General features: G+C 42.8%; 1 protein-coding gene across 9 annotated transcripts in view; it reads right to left on the reverse strand.

Moving 5' to 3' along the window:
* KCNMA1 (potassium calcium-activated channel subfamily M alpha 1) overlaps window positions 1-20967 on the reverse strand; it is a 1464982-nt gene that overhangs the window by 88553 nt on the left and 1355462 nt on the right. For all 9 annotated transcript variants that reach the window (XM_086922098.1, XM_086922095.1, XM_086922094.1 and 6 more), the window contains one exon: window positions 3804-3998. In XM_086922098.1, the coding sequence (XP_086778224.1) occupies window positions 3804-3998 (195 nt within the window). The remainder of the gene's footprint in view (window positions 1-3803; window positions 3999-20967) is intronic.

Genomic DNA, 20967 nt, shown 5'->3' on the forward strand with positions numbered 1-20967 from the left:
TTAGCTGGTGGTTAGTCTGAATATTTTGTAACAACGCCCTCCTCTTTTTCCTTACTTTCTTCAATGTGGTACAAAGATTTTCCTTGTGTTTTTGGAGGCCCTGTGCACTCCTAAATGTTCATTAATTTACAGATGCCTCAAGGTTTGGTTGAGGCAGTCGGCGGTGAGAAAGTACTAACAGCCATACACTGAATCTCCGGGATTAGATGTGATGATTGTTAATATTTCCCAGATTAAGGGCCAGGGGGGGTCATTGAGACACTTGAACACCAATGGAACAATTACAATTTAACAGTCACTATTATCAATCATATTGCGACATGATCATGAAATGTGTGCAAAACAGTTGATTAGAAGATTTTCAATAAAAAAACAAAGAAAATATTTAATTAATTTTGTAACTTGTGTATATTTGGAGTTAGGGTTGATCAATTTGGTTAACTTTTTTGCTGATAACATAATTTGCCAGTGCAGCCGAGGACTGTTCTCACAGTGAGAGGTGAGAACAGCAATAAGCAGAATCTGTTTCAGCAGCACTATGTCATAAGCAACATGACAGTATGGCAAACTTGGTCATTTGCGGTGAGGTATGTGGGAGCCGACATGGAGCCAATGAAGACAAAGTCTCTTCCGATAAGAGAACACAGACTCTTGATCTTGAAAATCCTGCTCTTAAAAGTATCTGCCTCATAACAACAAAAAATGTAAGGACTCTCACTGTCCTCATATCATATCTGGCTGCCCATTCGTTACTCTGCGTACATACCGTTATCATTGAGTGACTGCTTGAGCAGAGTAAAAACAAATTTCGACTTTGACACTGTCTACAGTGTGATCCAAGGGAACATCACACAAAGAGAAAGGGACAGCTCTTCTGAATTTCCAGAGGTTCCCAATTGATACAGCTGTTCACATGTGTAGTGCACTGTACACATAGGCAATGACAACAGTTACGCCCTTGGCTAGATAGTCCATTCAGTGTAGATACTGTCAGGAAATAGCCCCTGGCCTGACCTGAACCTCCAAGGCACATTATAAATGAAGAAGGGACCTCTGCGGTTCTGGAAGCTGATGAACATATTTTGCTGTATTTGTTGGGCGATAAGGTAACTTAAACATATGCAAGGCCTTCGAAGGGGGAAAAGCCTAATATTGCTCAACTGTGAGTGTTTAAGGACCACATGACAAACCCATACTGAGACCAATCCCTCTTTTCACCAATAGCTTCAGCAATGCTGTACATGGAGTGGTGTGAATATCTCTTCACAGACACTTTGGCCGTTGTCTTATATTTCTCCACAAGTTATGTTTAAGAGGCAGAGAGATCCTAGCCACAAAAGTAATGACTTTGTAGTTAACAGGAGGGCCCTCTTCGCCCATACGGGGACTGGTCTCGATGCAAATGTGTCTTCTTAGCCCATGGCTTAACAGTACGTTCCAATCAGTCTTATGTCTTAGCAAACAGAACACAAGCATTTTGGATTTTTTAGGCACTTACATTTAATGAGACAAGTGACACCAGAAGGCCCAGTATGTCCAGTTCTGTTGAGTGAAAAATCAGGACTGGCTGATAATAGCATGGGCATGAACATGGATGACTGGACAGCTATGCCAATGACAAAGTCTTGAAGAACATGGACGTACTGCAACAGGCCTCTTTTGAGCAGTGATTGGATAAGAGGTCTCCCTTGTCACCTAACCACAATTTCTTCAGAATGTGAGAAGAAAGCGATGGAATAAGCTGAGTGCCAATATAGAGTATTGCCTACCTTATAAAGACGTCCTGGTTAAAAACAGAAGCTCCAGCCAGGTGGGCAAGTACTACCAGTGACGTAATAACTTTCTATAACCCTCGGTTTTGCGCTCGCTCTTGAGACACGGGCTGTCCCAACCCTAGAGCTTCCTATGGTCTGCACAGGCCCTCCCAGCTCCGTAGCCTTCCGATGGTCTGCACGGGCTGTCCAAGCCCCGGAGCACTCAGACAGCTCCTTACCCTGCTCATCAAGCTGGCTGAAGATGGCAGAACGGCACCCCCAAGGAGCAGTGGCATTAATGAGCAAGGAGGAGCAGATTTTAATTGCAAAAGAGAGCTCTGGGGATGTGCAGAGTGCGGCCGCACAAATTAAGAGAAATGTAGGCTCAACAAACAGATGATTAAGCAGGTGTGATGTTCACAGTTTGGAGGCAGCAATTTCGCATGTCTTACTGTAGTTTTCTTGCCGCGTTGACAGTGTGTCCCGGTGTTAATTAAAATCTGTGCTGCACATAATAGAAGGAGAAAACGACAGACAACAGTCTTTCCACCACACACGAGCACGGTATAGTGCTACCCGCATGTAAAAAACAATGCAACGCCCCTCTTAGGGGTAGTAAGCGCCATTCAAATACTGTAATACAGTACAATGACACAGCGCAGAGGCAGAGTCATAGAGGTCTAGGCGCTTGCAGTAAAAGATCTGAAAAAGAAGGAACAGTAGGGGCCCGGACAATGTTTTGCAAAGAAATTATAAAATTTGAGGACAACCAGCTAGCACTGCTCATAACAGATACCCCAGCAACGAGGAGGGGGTTGCGGTGTGCATGGAAGGCACTGACTCAGATAGCGCCCTAGGCGGAAGAACATTTGGCACCCTCGCTTCTGCTGGAGAGTAATCTAGCCCAGTGTTACTGCCCTCATATGATGGCTGGTTCTGACCAGACCTTGCAGCACTGGTATTCACACAGCTGTGCAAAGAATGAAACGGTCACCACAAGCTGTGAACAGGAACATGAACTGTACCTGAGACTATTTACACATTACACATTTAGACATTTGGCCGGCCAGACCAAAATCAGACTACTTTTCAGAAGGAGTTGTGCTGAGCAGTGTCCATTCTGCTATGTAGTTCCCTGGCCTATGCCCTTGGTAAGTGGAAGGGCACGAAGATTTTCATAGTCCCACCACCAGCGCTGCTTCATCGGAGCATTACCGAATACGATGGCTGTCTTCTTCCCGACCTTATTCTTTGTGTCTCTTTATCCTGCACTGGCAGGTTCTTTTTAATTCCTGCATTTTCCCCTTATTACTTTTTTCCTATCTTACTCTTCACCCTTCTTTCTCCCTTTCTCTTTCTTTGGGTCAAATTGTGATGAGAAAAAAAAAGTCTTGGCCACAAAAAGAAGTTCAAGGTGGCCACCAACAGTTATCACCAGCATAAATTAAGCCCTGGTCAAAGCTCTTTATTGGGCATCACTGTCTCTTATTGTCCGTATCAAACAGAAAAAGTTAGTTCTAGGCCTAGGTCAGTCATAAAGCATGTGCATGGTGCATCTTTAGTCAAGGTCAGACTCAGGTAGAAAACAGGCCTGGGCACCAAAATAAAAGTGACCCCACTTGAGACTCAGATAGCTAAAAAAAAGTGACCCATGTTTAGAAATTGGGGCAGTTTTGAAGTTGTAAAGACGCTGTATAAGTGTTTTCCAAGGTATGGAAGACTGCATGGATGTGAGCTTGCTGCAGACAAGTTAGCCACAGTTAACTAGAGCAGCTGGCATGCACTGAGACCTGCACCCTTTACAACCCTCATTCTGAGATCTAGATCATTCTTAGAGTGAGACACTGTTGATGTACTACTGGTAAACACTAGTCTCACTGTCAGTAGCAACTGTGTATTGGGTCTGTGCACTCCCAGCATCAAGTCAACAGGGTGCTGCCATCAAACCCTAAATACCCTCCAGGCAGCTGCTAAATCAATCACATCCTGCCAGGACCATGAGCAATTGCTAATCTGGATTGTTTCGGTACTTTCCACCATGTCACTTACCCCAAGGTCCGCGAATGGTCCATCATATAGAGCCAACTGCGCCACTCGACAGCGGTCCCTGTTTGCAAGGGTCTGTGGCGTGCTGTATCCCCCCCTCAAGGCATTCTCCTCAGCGATCAGCGCCTCGAGCTCCGGCGTGGCCCCACCTGTTACCAGCGTCCGGATGAGCGTGAGGATGTTGTCATTGAAGTACGTCTGCGTAGAGATAAAAAAAAAAAAGATAGATAGAAAGGTCTTTAAGCAAACACCATTAAAGTCTCAGTTATGAAATCCAAATTACAACTTTTCTGGTTTTCTGCCGTTTCAGCTCCGCTGTCTCTCCAAATCATTTTCCACTGGAAAGGAAAGGACAGCAGCCTCCAATTACTCTGTTTTCTTCTATCTCATTAGGCCCCTACATCGGAATTCTTCCCTTAAAACACAGATTCCAACTCATTTTTATTTAAGAACATACAAAATTTGAATGGTTTATAGTCCCTGGTAATTTACGCCGGCAGCAAAGAGATGACTTTGGCGTTTCCAGCCTGATCAGACGCTTTAGGGGAAGTAATTGTACGATTCAGACCACATTTGAAGCTTCCAGGGCCGAGAAAGCGGCTTCAGCTTGTCACCAATTGGCGTGGGAGCTGCTTCAGTGCTGAAACGTCGTTCCTTATTACAAGAGCTGGACTCTAGCCGTTCAGCCAAAGTGCTGCACTAAACATCTCATTACCGGACCTGACAGCGTGCAGACAGCGGTGTGTATCAATTAAACATTGGGGTTTCAACTCGGATAAATGTGTGATGAGTCTGCGTTCCTAGTGGCCCTTTTACAAAACTCCTGGGTATAGGGTAAGTGTAGTTTATTAGGATAGGTTTGTTCAGCGCTGACATTTTACCGGCCTTGCACAACAATGGGGCCGTTTAAATATTAATTTGATGCCAGAGCCAATGACTTTCAAGTTCATTTAAAAATATACCAGTCCGGCAGCGGCTAACTGCCTTTGATGTGGAGCCGCGAGGAGCCGGGGCGCGCGACGAGCACGCTGCGTGAGTGCTTCCGACCCCAACGTCGTGCGTCGTGGACGATAAAAGGGAAGGCAGACATGGCCGCCCCTGGGGAGACCTCGGCCTGCAATTCCATTTCGACCAGTGCCACATCGCATTGCTTGTCCCTATTTTCACATGGCAGTTATATGCCGCAATCACCGACTCCGCCACCTCATTTTAGGTGACATTGTCAAACGTCAGCTCCTGAAAATGAGCTTCTGAGAGGAGAAGCTACTTTCGGAGGTACGTGAAGTGTGCCTTCGGGGCAGCCTGCCCTGATGAAGGCTAGCCTGATAAGATGGCGGTACCGTTGTGTTGGTAGTTTTTTTAAGGGCAGCATGTTGTTTTATACCTTAGACTCACATTGTTTTAAAAGGAATGTATCCCCTTATAGAACAAAAGACGAAAAATTAATTCAAAAATATGTGGGTGGCAGATGTTCGGCCTTTCGAACCCAGCATTGATCCTGACTACATGGAGGATTTGGTTCGAGCAGAAATGACACTTTTTTAAAAATGTATTTCAATATTTATAATACGGAGCAATATAGACCACTGATGATAAAGGACCAGTTCTCTGCTGCCACCTAATATTCTGATGTGTTATTTATCTACAGTGTTATACGTAAAGATCCCTAGAGCACATGTAACTAGGGCTATGCTATTTGAATGCAATCAATAAACTAATACATAGAGAATGCTAAATGTATTGAACAGTCCTTCAGAACTTCAGCAGGGAATCATAATGGTTGGATCAAAACCACTATGTAGAAAACTGGTAGGAGAACAAAAGTAAGCGACATTTAAATAAAAGTGTGATAATTCTCTAGAACGAATGTGAGGTTGATATGTTAAATCAGCATGTGCAAAAGAAACAGACTTGTCTATATCGAATGAATACATTTCACACTTTTCTGGATAAAAAGGATTTAAGAAGTAGCTTTCTTCCCTAATATATGAGTTTAAGAGAAACAACATCATGTTCTACAATGAGGAATCAGTTGAGCTGGAAATGAATAGTTTTGCGTGCAGGTGAATATTGTATTAATTAAGGAGTTACGACCAATGGCACAATTGCAAAAGCAGATTTTTCAGTGTCCATATTGAAAATGAAAACTCTTTCCTGGGACAGAAAACTTGTGGGAAAACAAGTATGAGCTCTACAACACTGGTATATGGGTGCAATCTGGTAAAAGAATATCATAATAAAGAATCAGATTCACAGTGTTTTTTTTTCTCCATTAGTAAGTGGAACACAATTCTGGACATTCAGGAGTAAGTTGGCCCACCCTGAGAAAAATATGTTTGAATTAGGCCTAACAGGATTATCGTGAAAGTTTGATTGATGTGATTCAGTGAGCACTTTGGGAGAATGGAGCTCTGGGGTGAGGATTCAGTAATTCCGACACAGAATCAAAACATGTTACTCTCTTTTTTCCTCTGAATTTCAAAGAGGAACATTAATAGGTAACGCCTTATGATTAAAATCACTTGGGAGTGGACAACATTGTGCATGAGTAGCAGAAAGAATGATCCAGCCAATTCTCAGGCGACGCCCCCACTGTATTTTCCACTTTGAGTTTTATGACATTATATCGAGGTCAGTAACATCAACCTACAATTACATTACACCCAGTACAATGCTTACCTCTACATCTTCATGGTAAGCTTAGTATTCATTTTTTACCTTTTGCATTATTTGCCTCACCCAGTTAACTATTTAATTTACTTTTGATGCATATCCATACTTAGCTAATGTAATGAATGCAATATTATTGTGTAATATAACACATACACTATAGTGGGATATACCACACATTTAACACTACGAGAATATTGACTAAACAATTCTGAATCTGTTTTCCTGGTGTTCAGTAAGAGCGATAGAAGAGCTCAGTGATGACACCAGTGTGATTAAATCAACTGTGCCCAATTCTGGAAGTCTAGTCTAGTGAAATGGTCCCAAGAGTGAGATCCCCAGTTATAAATGATAGAAACTGTCAGTGTGGGTCACTGAAGTGTCATCCGACAGGGAATGCCCCTTCCAAAGTCAGACGCCCTCCTTCCACTACTAGAAAACCAACATCAATTTTGTGACAGTTTGAAAAACGTTGTTTAATTTGCTGCACATTTGAAACTTCCCACATATGTGGATGAGTAAAGAAAAATCCTGTTTAACAAGTCTGTGTTTTTGAATAGCCTTGGTGCCAAAAAGGCGTTAGACCTTCAAGCAGTGAGATCTCCTGATATTAGGAAACTTGACCATGGTGCCAAATGGACAGACATCTTGTGTGTTGAGACATCAGTTCTAAAAAGAGGCCGACACTACAAAGGCATTACGTAGGAAATTGCGGAAAGGTACGTTTTACTGATTGACCAAAAAACAAAGGCTTATAATGGAATGTGTCTCCATCACCATTTGCTTGGCCATATAATCACACAAGCTACTTGCATTAAGACTATTTAGAGCAGCGCTTAGAAATCAGAGAACTATCCTTAATCTATCAACTGGTTTCTATCTGAAATGCATAAATTGGTGAAGAAGGCAGTATAGATGTTCTCCACTCTGCTAATCTGCAAGTGACCACAGCTTTAAACAGATTCCTATAGCCCTCGTGGCATTTGCTAGGCCCATACGAGGCTTATGATGCTTCAGAAATCCGCTTCACTGCAAAGTTATATGTGCGCTTCCATTGTATGGACTTCCCCATATTGTTTAGTCGCTTATACCTGATATTCAGTCTGCCTCTCAACAGCTAGCACGGACATTCTGAGGCAACATTATATATCAAAATAACAAAAAACAGCATTAAAATCTACTACTTTATGTAAAGAAACTAACATTTTAATGTGGAGGTTGTTGTGGTTGAGTGCCTGAGGAAGGGAGTTGCCTACCTTGGTTACTATAGTAACATATCCTAGGGTTCCTCAACTTTCAAGATGAGTGATTACTCAGGATGATGATCGACATTATGAACCCGCTGCACATGCTCCATTCCCCCTCCACTGCCTCAAACTCACAATGTGTTTGCTAATAAGAGTAGAACGTGGTGTGGTCCATGTGGAGACGCAGAATATTCTTCTGGAAGAAACCAGCAATAAATTAGGAAGGGCGGAGAAAAGCCCTTTTTTATGTGCTCTACATCACTGGTTAATTAATATGGACACATTATGAGAAGAGCAACCTCTTCTGTTATTAGACTCTCCCGGTGCAGAACCAGTTTGCGTCTCCTACGTAACCTACTACTAGAACAGGCTGGGAATAAGTAAAAAAAGACCTGCTTTTCTTGCAGTACCATAAGACAGCATGTTTTGATGGTATATGTCCTCTTGAACGCGTGGAAACTATCATGCCCACACTCCAGACTCATATGCTTGTCATTTCCTGTGTAAATGTTTTGAGGGTGGTCTGTGCTGAATATACAGTTTTTAGATTAATTACTAGTGCTTGCGTTTCAATCTTTGCCTTGTCAGACTGTATTTCTATAAAAAGGATCCATATCTTCTCGAATAGGAACATTGTTTTGTTTTGCATATAAAAACAGGGAAAAAAGAAGCCCTGGAAAAGGAAAAACCTTTCACCAGTGTTTACAGACGAGAGGTCCAGAGACATGAGAATTTGCCAGGTTCTCCAAAGATACCCTAACCGGGGGCCAGATTTACTAATGGACTGCGTTGCCCTTGGAATATACACAGTGAAGGGCAACGAAATCCTTAAGTCAGATTTACCAAGCGAAGCACAGCCACCTTGCGTGACCCTGCATGGCTTGGTAAATGCAGAGGAACGCAAGTCGCTGCCTTGCATTACTCTGCGCCAGAAAAGAGTTACATGGGTGGAAATTGGGTTTCCCCACACATCCACTTACGCTTTTTGATGCATTTGCTTATTTACTGAGATCGGCAAACTTGGACATGTGACAAAATTGTACACCTTCCCGATAGAGGCGCAACAAGGAGTAATATATTTATTTCTCCTTGTTGTCGCCTCTTTCTACGTGTGCTTTTGAGCAGGAAGATGCCCCTTCTTGCACAAAAACATTCCTGCCTGCAAATCAGGCAACCTTGCAGCATGGTTCAACATCAAAAGGCTGGTCAGAAGTCTTGATGTTTGGTTTCATAAAAGCACCAGCTCAGGCAGTTTCAAATTGTTTGCCAATGCTTTACCATAAATATCTGGAGCTTCCTTGAGGACCAGAAACTGAGTAAACACTCCGTAAACTGATTACCTATGATGCCACTGCTGTCCCTAAGGTCAGCTTGTGTATGTGTGATACGCAAGCAGTAGCTTTAAAATATATATATATTTCGAGGGTCCAGCAGCCCCTGTTAAGTGTGCAGGCAGGGGCTTGATCCTCCCTCGGGACTTCACTTTGGTTTTAATACATTTGTATTTATTTCAAATATATCAGTTTGTATGTTCCACCTCATTTTATTTAATACGTTTTAAGGTGCACTACGGTTATGACTCACTCCCTCCCTTATAACGGAAGCCTTGCACTTTGCCACACTGTACCAATGGAGGCTCGTTGTTAAGATGGCTTTGAGAAGTCTTTTCACCCAGTTAATTCTGGCCTTTTTGGTATCAAGTCCAGTGTGCTGGATCTTTACATCCCTCATAGGTCTAGGGTATTTCGATGAGGGGAGAATTTTTTTTAGTACCCAGTGTTATCTGCGCTCAACCACTCCTGAGTTCAAAAGCAGGACTTGAAAAGTGCATAATAAGACCGCGAAGAACCATATTTGCACACTAAAATAAGCCACATGAGATGCATTATAAATAGATTCTAAGGCCAGTTCTTTTAAAGTCTGCTTATACACACCTTTACTTTCTCACCAGCCTCATGTTCTAATACAAATATCTAAAAACGGATACACATAGGGGTTTTGGGTCAGCTCTCTTCTTCCTTTGGTTTGTTCAAATGTCTGTCACATTTTTCTATACCAAAGCATGCAGCGTGGGACAGTCAGTGCTTAATTTGAGGCAGTGGTTTATGGTGCTCAGCACCAGCACTTAATCATCAACACCAGCACTTTTCATGAGCAGCAATTTAAGAGGCATTCATTTATAGGGAGATTAAGTGATTAGCCGAGAATCACAGGATGTTGAGCCCATGCCAAGACTCAAACCCGGTCAGCAGCTCCAAAGCTGGCAGCTCTCGCTATTACACCACATCCTCTCCCAACTTTCATGTTTAGTGTTTTTTTTTGTGCGAACTACACCCGAAGATATCAAGTATCAGAGCGTTTTACATGAGCACCAGTTTCGTTACAGATGAACACATTCATTTTAGTTAGGCACAGGGAGATTAAGTGATTCGCCCAGAATCACAGGATGTTGAGCGTCGTTGCCAAGACTCAAACCCAGTTCCCCAGCTTTGAGGTTGTCCGCTCTAGCCGTAAGGCTACATCCTCTGCGCGTAAGCCCACATCCTCTGGTTGGTTCTGTTTTAGGCAGCGCTGACAGGAGAAATGGGATGGTGCAAGCTGCCTCCTGACAAGAACCCCAGCACTTACTCTCCCGTCCTGTGAGCATTGGAATTTTGTCTGATCACTTGCATATCCACATACAAAGAAGAGCATTTCAGTGCCAGCACTGGCGAACCAGTTCTTTACTTCTTGGGTGTTTTTTAAATCAAAATGTTTAAAGTGTTCTTGTGTGTTTGAACTGTGTTTACCAGTTACAGTAATTCAAATCCAATAGAGCTTTTTCTTTTCACCGGTATAAATCATATTTTCCCGTGACATGCATTTGAACTAAAACGGGTTAAACTGACAATGAATGTTAAGCGAACACTCCCAATGTCCAAGCCCACACCGCTGCATAGTGTTTCCTATACGATAGGAAATTACAAAGTTGTACGGCAATTATATGCACACTCCGCACTCATATCATAAAACTATGGATAAAAACATGCAATTCCATAAATTACGGCTTGTGTACAAGATGGGAGGAACCGTGCCGGCTTCCTCTAAAAAGGGGTGTTGCCTTAAAACCCCTTAAAGGTGAAATCTTGTAAAGCCATCAACGTGGTTGCAGATTGGATTACTGAGTTAAATGTTTCTATTTGCGCTCGGTGCGTTTGCATATGATCTAACTTCTAACACTGCTCCTCTTCCATCCCTTCCTCTGAGCATGCAGGTGCTATACTCACTAAAGAGGTGTGGGTGTTCCAGCGCTCTTTCATCCGGAGGGCTCGGGAAACACACTGGTCTGGTGATTTTGTAGCATTTGCTAAGGCTACTGGTTTCAATATGAGGTGGTCTGGTCCGGGGGGGGGGGGGGGGGGGTAGGATAGGGGCTTCCGGTCAGCAGTGTACAAGCTGGTTCCAATGGGGCTTCTGCTTTTGGTTCGGGTGATTTTACAGCTTGAAAAGGGTCAACTTGTTCAGAACAACAATAGCAAAAAAAGCTTTTCCATTTGAACGCCTGAGCAGTAGGCCTGCAGGCTTCCTTGAGGATGGGCAAAGGGGAAGATTAAGGTATCCAAATTCTATGACCTCAGGAGACAAATCACTAGGTTGAGTGACCTGGGATCCGGGTGCCTGATTTCTCCAAGGTTCTGCGTGAGAAGGTCTGGCCTGTTGGGGAGACTCTCATGCTGAACTAGAGAAAGGTTAAGCTGAGTTTTCTTCCTTTGGAGACAAGCCTGTTAGGAGACGTGGCTACATACAGATGCTGATTATCATGGAGACAAGCTGTTGAATGAAAACAGCTTCTCAGAGCTAAAAATGCCTCGTTCTGTGGATATGTTGACTTGGCCAGAAAATTTTGATCACATAAATGCCATTGGCATGATTTAAGTCTTCAATTTGCATTTAGTTTCGGACTACTGCTGCACTTTTACCAAAGGCTGGATAGATTTATCCTAAAAATTTGAAGTTTAACTTTTGCCACAGGCTGGACGGATTTGGCCCTTATTTTCAATACATGTGCGCTACTAGAGATACCCCAAATATCCACAGACCTCGAAATAAATAAATGGCTAGTCCTGATGAAGGTGGATGGAAATTAGAAATCCGCCCGAAATGTGTGTTGTCCTGCTTGTTTCGAAATCCCAATTTACAACACAACGGTCATTTCTTGAAGTTCTCGCTCCGTTATTACCACCTCCATATTTAATTGTGATTGGGAAGGCTATGTATGAGATATAATTGTGATAGTGTGCTGCTGTGCATGAGGAGAGGATGGTTCTGTGTGGCTGGTTGTTGGGGTTAGAAATTATGACATGTTGGAATATTTCTCTAATCAATTGTATAGTTTCTAAATAGTTTTATTCTGTAAAGATAAACATTTGACGCACCATAATGTGTACAAACTGTGTAATTTGAATTAATGATTAATATGTGGATTCATAAAAATGTTTTTAACTTTGAATAATCTAATGAGAAGAAGTTCTAATTGAGTACAATTAAAATAAGATAAAGACCAGTATGTCTATGTCTGTGACTCACATGTAAACACGTTTACTGGTGGTCAGTCCATAAAGCTTTTATAAGCCAACAAAGAAGCAATACAGGTCTCGTAGGAGTCGATTTTGTTTTCTATTGTATTTTCTCCCCTTGCTCCTAGGCCTATAAAGTGTTCTCAGGGGGTACCTTCTTCATGTAGTAAGCAGAGTTGGGAACCAGGGTTGGTAAGCTCATGTGGGGACTACCAGGATGAGCATGAGGCTGTTTGACAAAGCCTACGAACCAGAAATGGAAGAAGAGGGAGAGGATGAAAACCATTAGCAAATATCCCTGACCAATTCATCCACAGTCCATTGCTGCTGGTCTGTGGGTTTGGAAACCTGGAGGCGCAGCTTGGGCATTTTGCGCTGACCGTGGTTGCAAACAGATCTATTTGAGTGACCCTCTATGCGTGAAAGTAATGCAGATGGAGTTCCCACTCGTATAAATGTTGCAGCATCGGGCTGAGGTCAGGAAAATTGCTGTCCATCCCGGAAGGTACTCTGCTAACAGGTGAATGTTGTGATGGAGAGCACAATGCCCAATTGCTTGAGATACCTGAGACAGTTGTGGAGAACGTGTCCCCCGTGTTTTTGAGGGTAGTACATGGCTGTCATATTGTCCGTGCGGACAAGGACAACTTTGCTTGTTAGGTGAGGCAGGAAGGCTTTCAACGCTAGGTGAACAGCTAGAAGCTCTAAGTAGTTGATGTGTAGACCCAGGAATTTGGACTTCCACAGGCCTAGTATGATCAGATCCTGTAAGTGTGCACTCCACCCTGTGAGTGATGCATCTGTAGTAACAATGGTCTGGGGAGCAGTTTCGAGGAAAGGCCGCCACCTAAGAGGTTGTTTGTGTTCCACCACTGCAGAGAGTGATGACTGTGGCAGGCTATCAACACTAAATTGTCCCAATGACCCTCAGTTTGAAACCACTGTTGCAGTACACATTCCTGCAACAGGAGCATGGGAAGCCTTGCATGAGGTACTATGGCTATGCAGGAGGTCATCATGCCTTAAAGTCGCATGACTGTTCTGACTGTGAGTTGCTGATTTGGTTGGAACAAGGGAATCATTGCTTGAAAGGACTGTATCCTTGAAGAATTGGGATAGGCTAGGCCTACTTCTGTTTTGAGAATACGGTTTAGATAAGGCTGGATCTGTAGGGCTTGGAGGTGGGTTTTGGTGTTATTAAAGGTGAACTCTAAGCGATAAAGCAGATCTATTGCGAATTGTGTGTGTGATTTAGGAGCTGTTGACAGATGGTAGCCTTGATGAGCCATTTGTCCAGATAAGAGATGACATGGACGCCCTGTCTGCGTGGGTGAGTGGCTACCACTGAAAGGCACTTGGTAAATACCAGAGGTGCAGTAGTGACCCCAAAGAGGAGGACTTTGAACTCTCTTGCCCCCTTAAAAATTTCTAACCTCTGTATTGATACTTTGACATTGGACTTCCTTCCATTGTTTGACTCTGACCTAAACTTGAATAGATCTTGGTTGATTAATTCCTTCAAAGATATTGAAAGTTTAAAACTTGTATTGTCCAGTGACATTGACCTGGTCTCCATAATAAGGGCTGGAAGTGAGCAACGAGCACGAGTAAAATTTTGTTCCAAAATTATCGCTAATTTAGTTCTCCAACATGCCGAGGCATTTCAGTGTAGAGGGATCGATGTGTTACCTTTCATTAATAACATAAAGTGTATCGCTCCCAGAGAAGAAGCCTTTAAAATGGGTTGTGAGAAGGATGATCATTATTCCTATAGTAAAGACTTAAACATGTGGGTATCCAGAGGCAAACGCATGGTTTCTGAGGTACTCCCCCTTTCTGTGAATCCGGATAAACCTCCAACAGAAGATAATCAGTTATGGAACTGGCTTCCAGGAGTTCTGTCTAATAATACATCGAACAACCCAAGACTGTTTCAACATCTTTAACAGTCAATTAAAAATAGTATCCTGGAATGCTGCAGGTTTATACAATTGTTCTGAGAAATTAGAATTTTTATTCTCTTTGCATGCTGATGTGTTATGTATCCAGGAAACATGGTGTAAAAACAGTATATATGGAGGAAAAGACTATTTTGTCCTTGAGGCCGCCGCCACATCTGTAAAAAAAGGCCACGCAAAAGGTGGAATTGCCTGTTTTTTGTTAAATTCATTACAATGGCAGTTTTCCCACTACAAGGACAGTAGTAATCTTTTCCAGTCTATAACTATTAATAATATAGGGACAGTAGGAAATCGTTCTTCTCTTGTACTTTTAAATGCATATATTCCCCCTGAAGATATTTTTAACGTTGTTTTGAAGCGAATGTTTTCTTATATAAAACAATTACTAGAGCAGGATCAGCCCCCTTATATTTTGCTTATGGGTGACTTAAATAGCAAAGTTTCCAATGCAAGTATAGATATGTTTAGAAATACTCACAAGGAAGAAGCATATAATATACCTCAAGCAATTTTTCCTAGTAACATAAAAACTACCAAAAGAGGAAAAATATTACTCGAAGAACTTAGCTATTTTGAGGGTCTAATTGCAAATGGTAGGATGCCTTCTGACATTCCTGCCAAGTTTACACATAGGTCATTTAGGGGTGAATCCATTTTGGATTATGTGATCACGGACTATGATACATTTTCCTTCATTCAAGATATACGGATCTCTCAGTCTTTTTTAAGTGATCATAATATGATTAACTTAACTGTTTCGCTACAACCTCCAGATACAGACTCTTGGTCTATAATTAACAAAGGAGTCTCAATTCATTCTAAATCTGGAAGATGCTTCTGGGACACTACTAGTATGAAGGAAGTCCAAAATGTACTAGCACAAACCATTCTGGAATTAGAAGAATGGCAGGGTAGGGAATTCCTAAATTTTGAAATCTTCAAGAATAAGGTTACTATGGTAGCTAAGAAAACAAAAATTACCAAAAAATCGTATTCCCCTCCTAGCATATTAATACCCTTAACCCCTTCACTGCTGGCCCGTTTCCGCCCCTGTGCGGTAAACAAATGAACAGGGGCGGGCCATGACGAACCCCAGCCGTCATCAGCACACGAGCACCGTAGTGCATGATGGCTGGGGTTCGTCATCAGCATGCAAGGGGTTAAATAAGGAGATAAATAAATTAGTGAGGCGACAGTACCTTAGTAGAACAAAGGAAAATGCACAGAAATTAGCCCTACTACGGAGAAGGAGGGTCAGACTGAAAATAAAATTAAAAAAAGATAAAGAAGATTCCCTCTGGATTAGGTTAAGAGAAGCAATGGCCTCTAATAATTCCAGAGAATTTTGGTCTATAATAGGGAAGGGATGTGGCGTAAGAACCACCCCTACTCCCATTGCTATTGCAGAAGATATTTGGATAACATTCATATCTGGTTTGTATGCATCTAATGGTGCAGAGGGTGACAATGGGGATTTAGTTCAGAACAGCAAAAATAATATAGAGCTTCCTACCGAGAAAACCATAGTCTCTGTGTTAAAGAGTATGCGCTCTTCCGGAGCTATGGGACCGGATGAATTACCCATGTCCCTAATGAAACAAGATGTCATCTCCTGGAGCAAGATCCTGCATCCAATATTTCATGCATGTCTACTTTCAAGATCTGTCCCTGACTCATGGAGGGGAAGTATATTAATTCCCCTATTTAAAAAGGGAGAGCGGGAGAATCCAGCAAACTACCGTTTAATAGCTTTATTAGATGCAATAGGAAAAGTGTTCGCTAAATATCTTTTAACATTGATTAATGAATGGATAGAATTTAATTGTATTTTACCTTTGGAACAAACCGGATTTCGTAAAGAACATGGAACATTAGATAATTTAACAGTATTGCAGGTGATTACTGATAAATATGTACGTGTTCGAGGTGGTGGAATATACGTGGCATTTATAGACTTCTCCACAGCGTTCGACAAAGTAGATCGTCCAACGCTGTGGAGAAAGCTTGCAGTTTTAGGTATGCCAAAACAGCTTATCGAACTTGTGAAGGCCCTTCACTCGAACACATGGTGCAAGGTGTTATATGGTGGAGAAAGAGGTCTCTCACAATCCATACCTTCACCAAATGGTTTGAAACAAGGGTGTATATTGGCCCCTACATTATTTTCTTTATATACGGCCGACCTTCCTAAGTTTATCTCTGCTTGTGAGGGGCAAGCCCCAAAAATTGGAGGATCAGGGATATCGGTTTTAATGTATGCTGACGATATCCTTGTCTTAGATCTAACACCAAAGGGCTTGTCTAACCGTCTGCAGGCATTAAATCAATTTGCAGAAGCACATTATATGAAGATTAACGTCTCGAAAAGTAAAATAATGTGCATTTTTGGAAAGAAAAAATGTAGATCTGAAAATTATTGTTGGGCCATAGGAAGGCAAAAACTCGAAGTGGTTAAAACTTATACCTTTTTAGGTAAAATCATTTCTGCAAACTTAAGTGAAAAACCCCATATTGAGCACAATGCACATAAAGCATTGGCTCATGGTATGGGATTAAGTTCACTGTATAACGCAACAGGGAAGAGACACTTTACATTATTTCTAGAGGTATTTAGAGCTAAGATCCCAGCTACATTATTATAAGGATTAGAACTAGTGGAGCTAAATCATTGGGGATTTTTGCAAAAAATAGAAGGAAAGGTGCTAAGAAGAATTTCCTCTTTAAATACAGCTTGCTCTGTTCCCGCATGCAGGCTAGAATTCGGACTCCGAAGTTGTTGGGTACAGGGGCTGACTGCCCTAGTAAGGTGGGTGGCCTGTTTAGCGAGAAGTAAACCCGATACTTTACGGGATGCCATTAAAAAAGAACTTCTGGGCCATTTCAATGAGTTCTCTATGCTGGTTAAGAACTTTAGAAAAGCTGTAGTTTTGTTAGAGCTGGATGAAAGCTCACTGTTTTTACTTACTCCTGCAGAACTAAAGTCTAAATTAAAATGCGCATCATGGGAACTCCGTTTTAAAATGGATATGATGGCTAAACAAGGGAATAAAGAAAGACAATCTCTGTTAAGTACATATACCCCAAAACTGGCCCAACAATATCTTACTTGGAATATTCCCCATAGAGTCCGTAGATTGTGGTACCTTTTAAGACATGATCTGCTCCCGCTTAATTACCTCATTGCGAAATGGTATGGTGTATCCCCTATATGCAACCTTTGTGGTAATGCTATACAGGATCGTAATCATGTCCTGTTTATTTGTCCTGCACTGCGCCCTTTGCGTTTTAAGTGGTTAAAACCAATTTGCTTACAACTGGGAATTTTAAATGTTAAAACCTTTTTCCATGCACTTTACTGTCCGCCAAATGAAATGTTCTGTTTTAGAATTTTTAATTTCTTTAAGGGTTTTTTAGATATTTATTAAACGTTACATGGAGAAGTGCTAGATGACTGCTCATCCACTGAATAAGTTGTGATTTGTTAACTCTGTAACCTATGTTTTCCTTCGTAATCATTATTGTATTATTGTATGTGTTTTATGTGGCCCTCAGTTGAGAGCCAAAACATAATAAACTAAACTTGGTACTTGGAGGACTTTGAACTGGTAGTGCCTTCCGTCTACCACAAACCTGTGATACCAGCGATGTGCTAGGTGTATTGGAATGTGGAAATAGGCATCCTTTAGATCAAGCACAGCCAAAAAGTTGCCTTGCTAGAGAAGAGGAATGAAATCCTGAAGGGTTACCATGTGGAAGTGTTCTGAAAGGATGTATTCGTTTAGAGGTCTGAGATCTACAATGGCCCGAAAGGACCGGTTCGTTTTGGGTAGGAGGAAGTATAGTGAGTATACCTCTGTACCCTGATGATGGTTGGGGACGGGTTCTACATCAGCTTTGAGGAGGAGGGCTTTGACCTCATGTTCGACTAGTGTCTGATGTTTCCCTGATTGTCGGTGTTTGCGATGTGAAATGGTGGGAGGTGTGGAACTGAGCTCCAGAAAATAACCATGTTGGATAATATCCAACAACCAATGGTCTTAGGTGACGGTTTGCCATGTGGGTAAGAAAGTTTTCAGTCATCCCCGACATGTGTTATGTGGACAAAGGAGAAGAAGAACATCAGGGTTTGGTAGTTGGTGCAGCTCCCTTTGCGAAAATGCCATTGCCTCTGGAGTTATTGCCTCTGTAGGACCCTCTAAAATAAACCCTGAGAGAGGACTGCTGGGTCTGGGTATTCTGATAAGAGGAGGAGATTTCAGAGGAGGTGGTCTTTGAACCTCCATGGTAGATAGGGCAATGAAAGGAGCTACGGGGAGCTGGTGTTTGTGGTTACCCCAATGCTTTTGCCGTCTCTGTGTGCTTTTTTAGTTTTTCTAAAGTTTGGTCCACCTGGGGACCAAAAAGTTGGTTGCCATCAAATGGTATTGTCAGAAGATTTTGTTTGACTTCTAGCTTAAAGCCAGATATGTGGAGCCATGCATGTCTTCAAAGGAAAACTCTGGTGTTAACCACTCTAGCAGCAGTGTCAGCTGAATCTAGGGTGCAACAAATGAATTTGTTTGAAATGATTGCGCCCTCTGATAAAAGTTGTTGGTCCCATTTTCAGTGCTCCTCAAGGAGGTATTGGAGAAGGTCCTTCATTTCATCCATTGGGCATAGTCATACCTTGCCAGGAGGCCAGAGAGTTTGTAATATGGCAGTGTTTGGCTGTTTGTACTGATACCGTTTACCCAGCCCTTTTTTTTACCCTTTTTTTATCTGGTGGCAGGGTATCTCCACTGGCCTGGAAGTTCGCTCGTTTATGGGCAGGGGTAATGACTAGTGAGTCTGGAGGAAGCTGACCATGAATATAAATGGGGTCAGATGGTGAGGCCTTATATTATTTCTCCACCCTGGCTGTTATGACCGTTGCTCTGACAGCTCTTTAAAGTTGTCGGGGTGTGACAAAGCATGCCCTTGAGCAATGGGAGATATTGGGTGGTGCGGTGAGTGGAGAAAAGTGATTTAAAAAGTCCTTTTCTGAAGGCTACTTGTGAAATTCCACCTGATGAAAGGAGGCGGCCCTCGCGATGATTTCCTGATATGAGGTAGAGTCATCAGGAGGGGAGGGGAGGGGCAGGCGGGGTAAAGATCAGGGTCCCTATTCACTGGTGGTTCCATATCATATAGGTCCCATGAGTCATCTTGTGGAGAAATATCAAATGTATCCTCCACCCCAGCACGTCCACCTGTGTCGGAATGGGGAGATCCTTGTGGTGTATTGTCAAGTGGATCCCCTAGAGACTGAGATGGGGAGGGCGAGTGCAAATGCTGGAGAACAGGTGATGATAATGGTGGTGCAAGAGGCAAGAGGATGGTGGCCTTGTCTGCCTTCTTGTGTATTTTCACATGTTCATGGCTTCCTGGAATGATAGCTGCCATTTGAATGGTGGAGTAGCGGAGGCCAAAGGGCAAGCAAGGATGCGGCCCATATGAGGGTGTATGATAAGATGTTTTTGCCTGGAATCAAGCTGTTACTGTAGTTTATGAAGGATGGGCTCGACTCTTGTGCCAAAGTTGGGCTTGGATGATGACTTCAAAGTATTCAAATTTGAAAGAGTCTTTTGTTTCGAGGCTGATGGTTGGTTTGGTGCTGAAACGGAGGAACTCGAAGGTGCAGGTCTGCTAGAAGCCAAGGGTTGGCTCGACGCTGAGGGTCGAGTCAGTGATGGGTTGGTCAGAGTTGAAGCACTCAGTTTGGAAGGTTTCTTCGGCACCAAGCCTGAGCTGAGTGGAGTATCCGAAGTAGTTGTTTGGTGCCGACCATGGCCAGAAGTCAGTGGTGGTCCGAAAGCCTCTGTCTGATCTTCCAGGGGGACTGCCTGATTTTTAGCAGGTGGCTGCTCAGGGAGGTGTCGAGGTGGAGAGTGTGCCATACTCACAAACTGTTGAGCAGGTGGAATGTCTTCTATCTCCAGGTCGATCTCCAAGTCAGAACAGGAGCTGCCCTCAATAGAAAAGGCCTCTTCATCTGCAGCAGATGGCTGCGGGTGCTGCTCCCCCTCGAAGTCGCCATGACCAAAAATATCTGGTGTTTCTTCCATGCCCTTCCATGATATCTCAAGCTGATGTGCATGATGGTCACAAAGAGTTTTCTTGGAGTGGAAGGAGCGGCAGACATGGCAGTCTGTCTTGCTGTATTCCGGCGAGCGGCACAAATTACAGACCTGATGTAAGTCTTTCCGAGGGTATTTGGCATGGCATCGATAACAATAATGAAAGGTCTTCATTCCATCCCCTTCAAGACATTCTTGAGAGACCGATGGAGACGAGCGTAGGCCCCGACGGGCAAGTCCCAGAAAGGGCCGCAATCAATACCGACCCGCTCAATCTAATTATTTGAACGTCGATACGCAAGGGAAGCACAGGAATGCAATTGAAGACACTATAGACGGAGGGAGGTACCGTGTGAACTGAAAAGAGCACCACACCGGTGTTGAACCAGAGCACAAGTCTGAACTCAATGGCAGAAGGAAAACAATCTAACAATGGAGTTGTTGCCCAAGCGCATTATCACCAAAGGGAGGAGTCACTCTATCTCGTGACTCAATGAACTTCTTAGAAGAAAAACAACTTTCACACATCAAAACCCAACACGAGAAGGCAGGAGTATGCACAGCATGTGTATCTTCAACCACACATGCCTGGTACAGTCTCTTCTACCAGATTGGTTTTCTTCTCATAATAGTTTCAC

Source organism: Lissotriton vulgaris, chromosome 5, assembly GCF_964263255.1.
Source record: "Lissotriton vulgaris chromosome 5, aLisVul1.2, whole genome shotgun sequence".
Taxonomy (NCBI): domain Eukaryota; kingdom Metazoa; phylum Chordata; class Amphibia; order Caudata; family Salamandridae; genus Lissotriton; species Lissotriton vulgaris.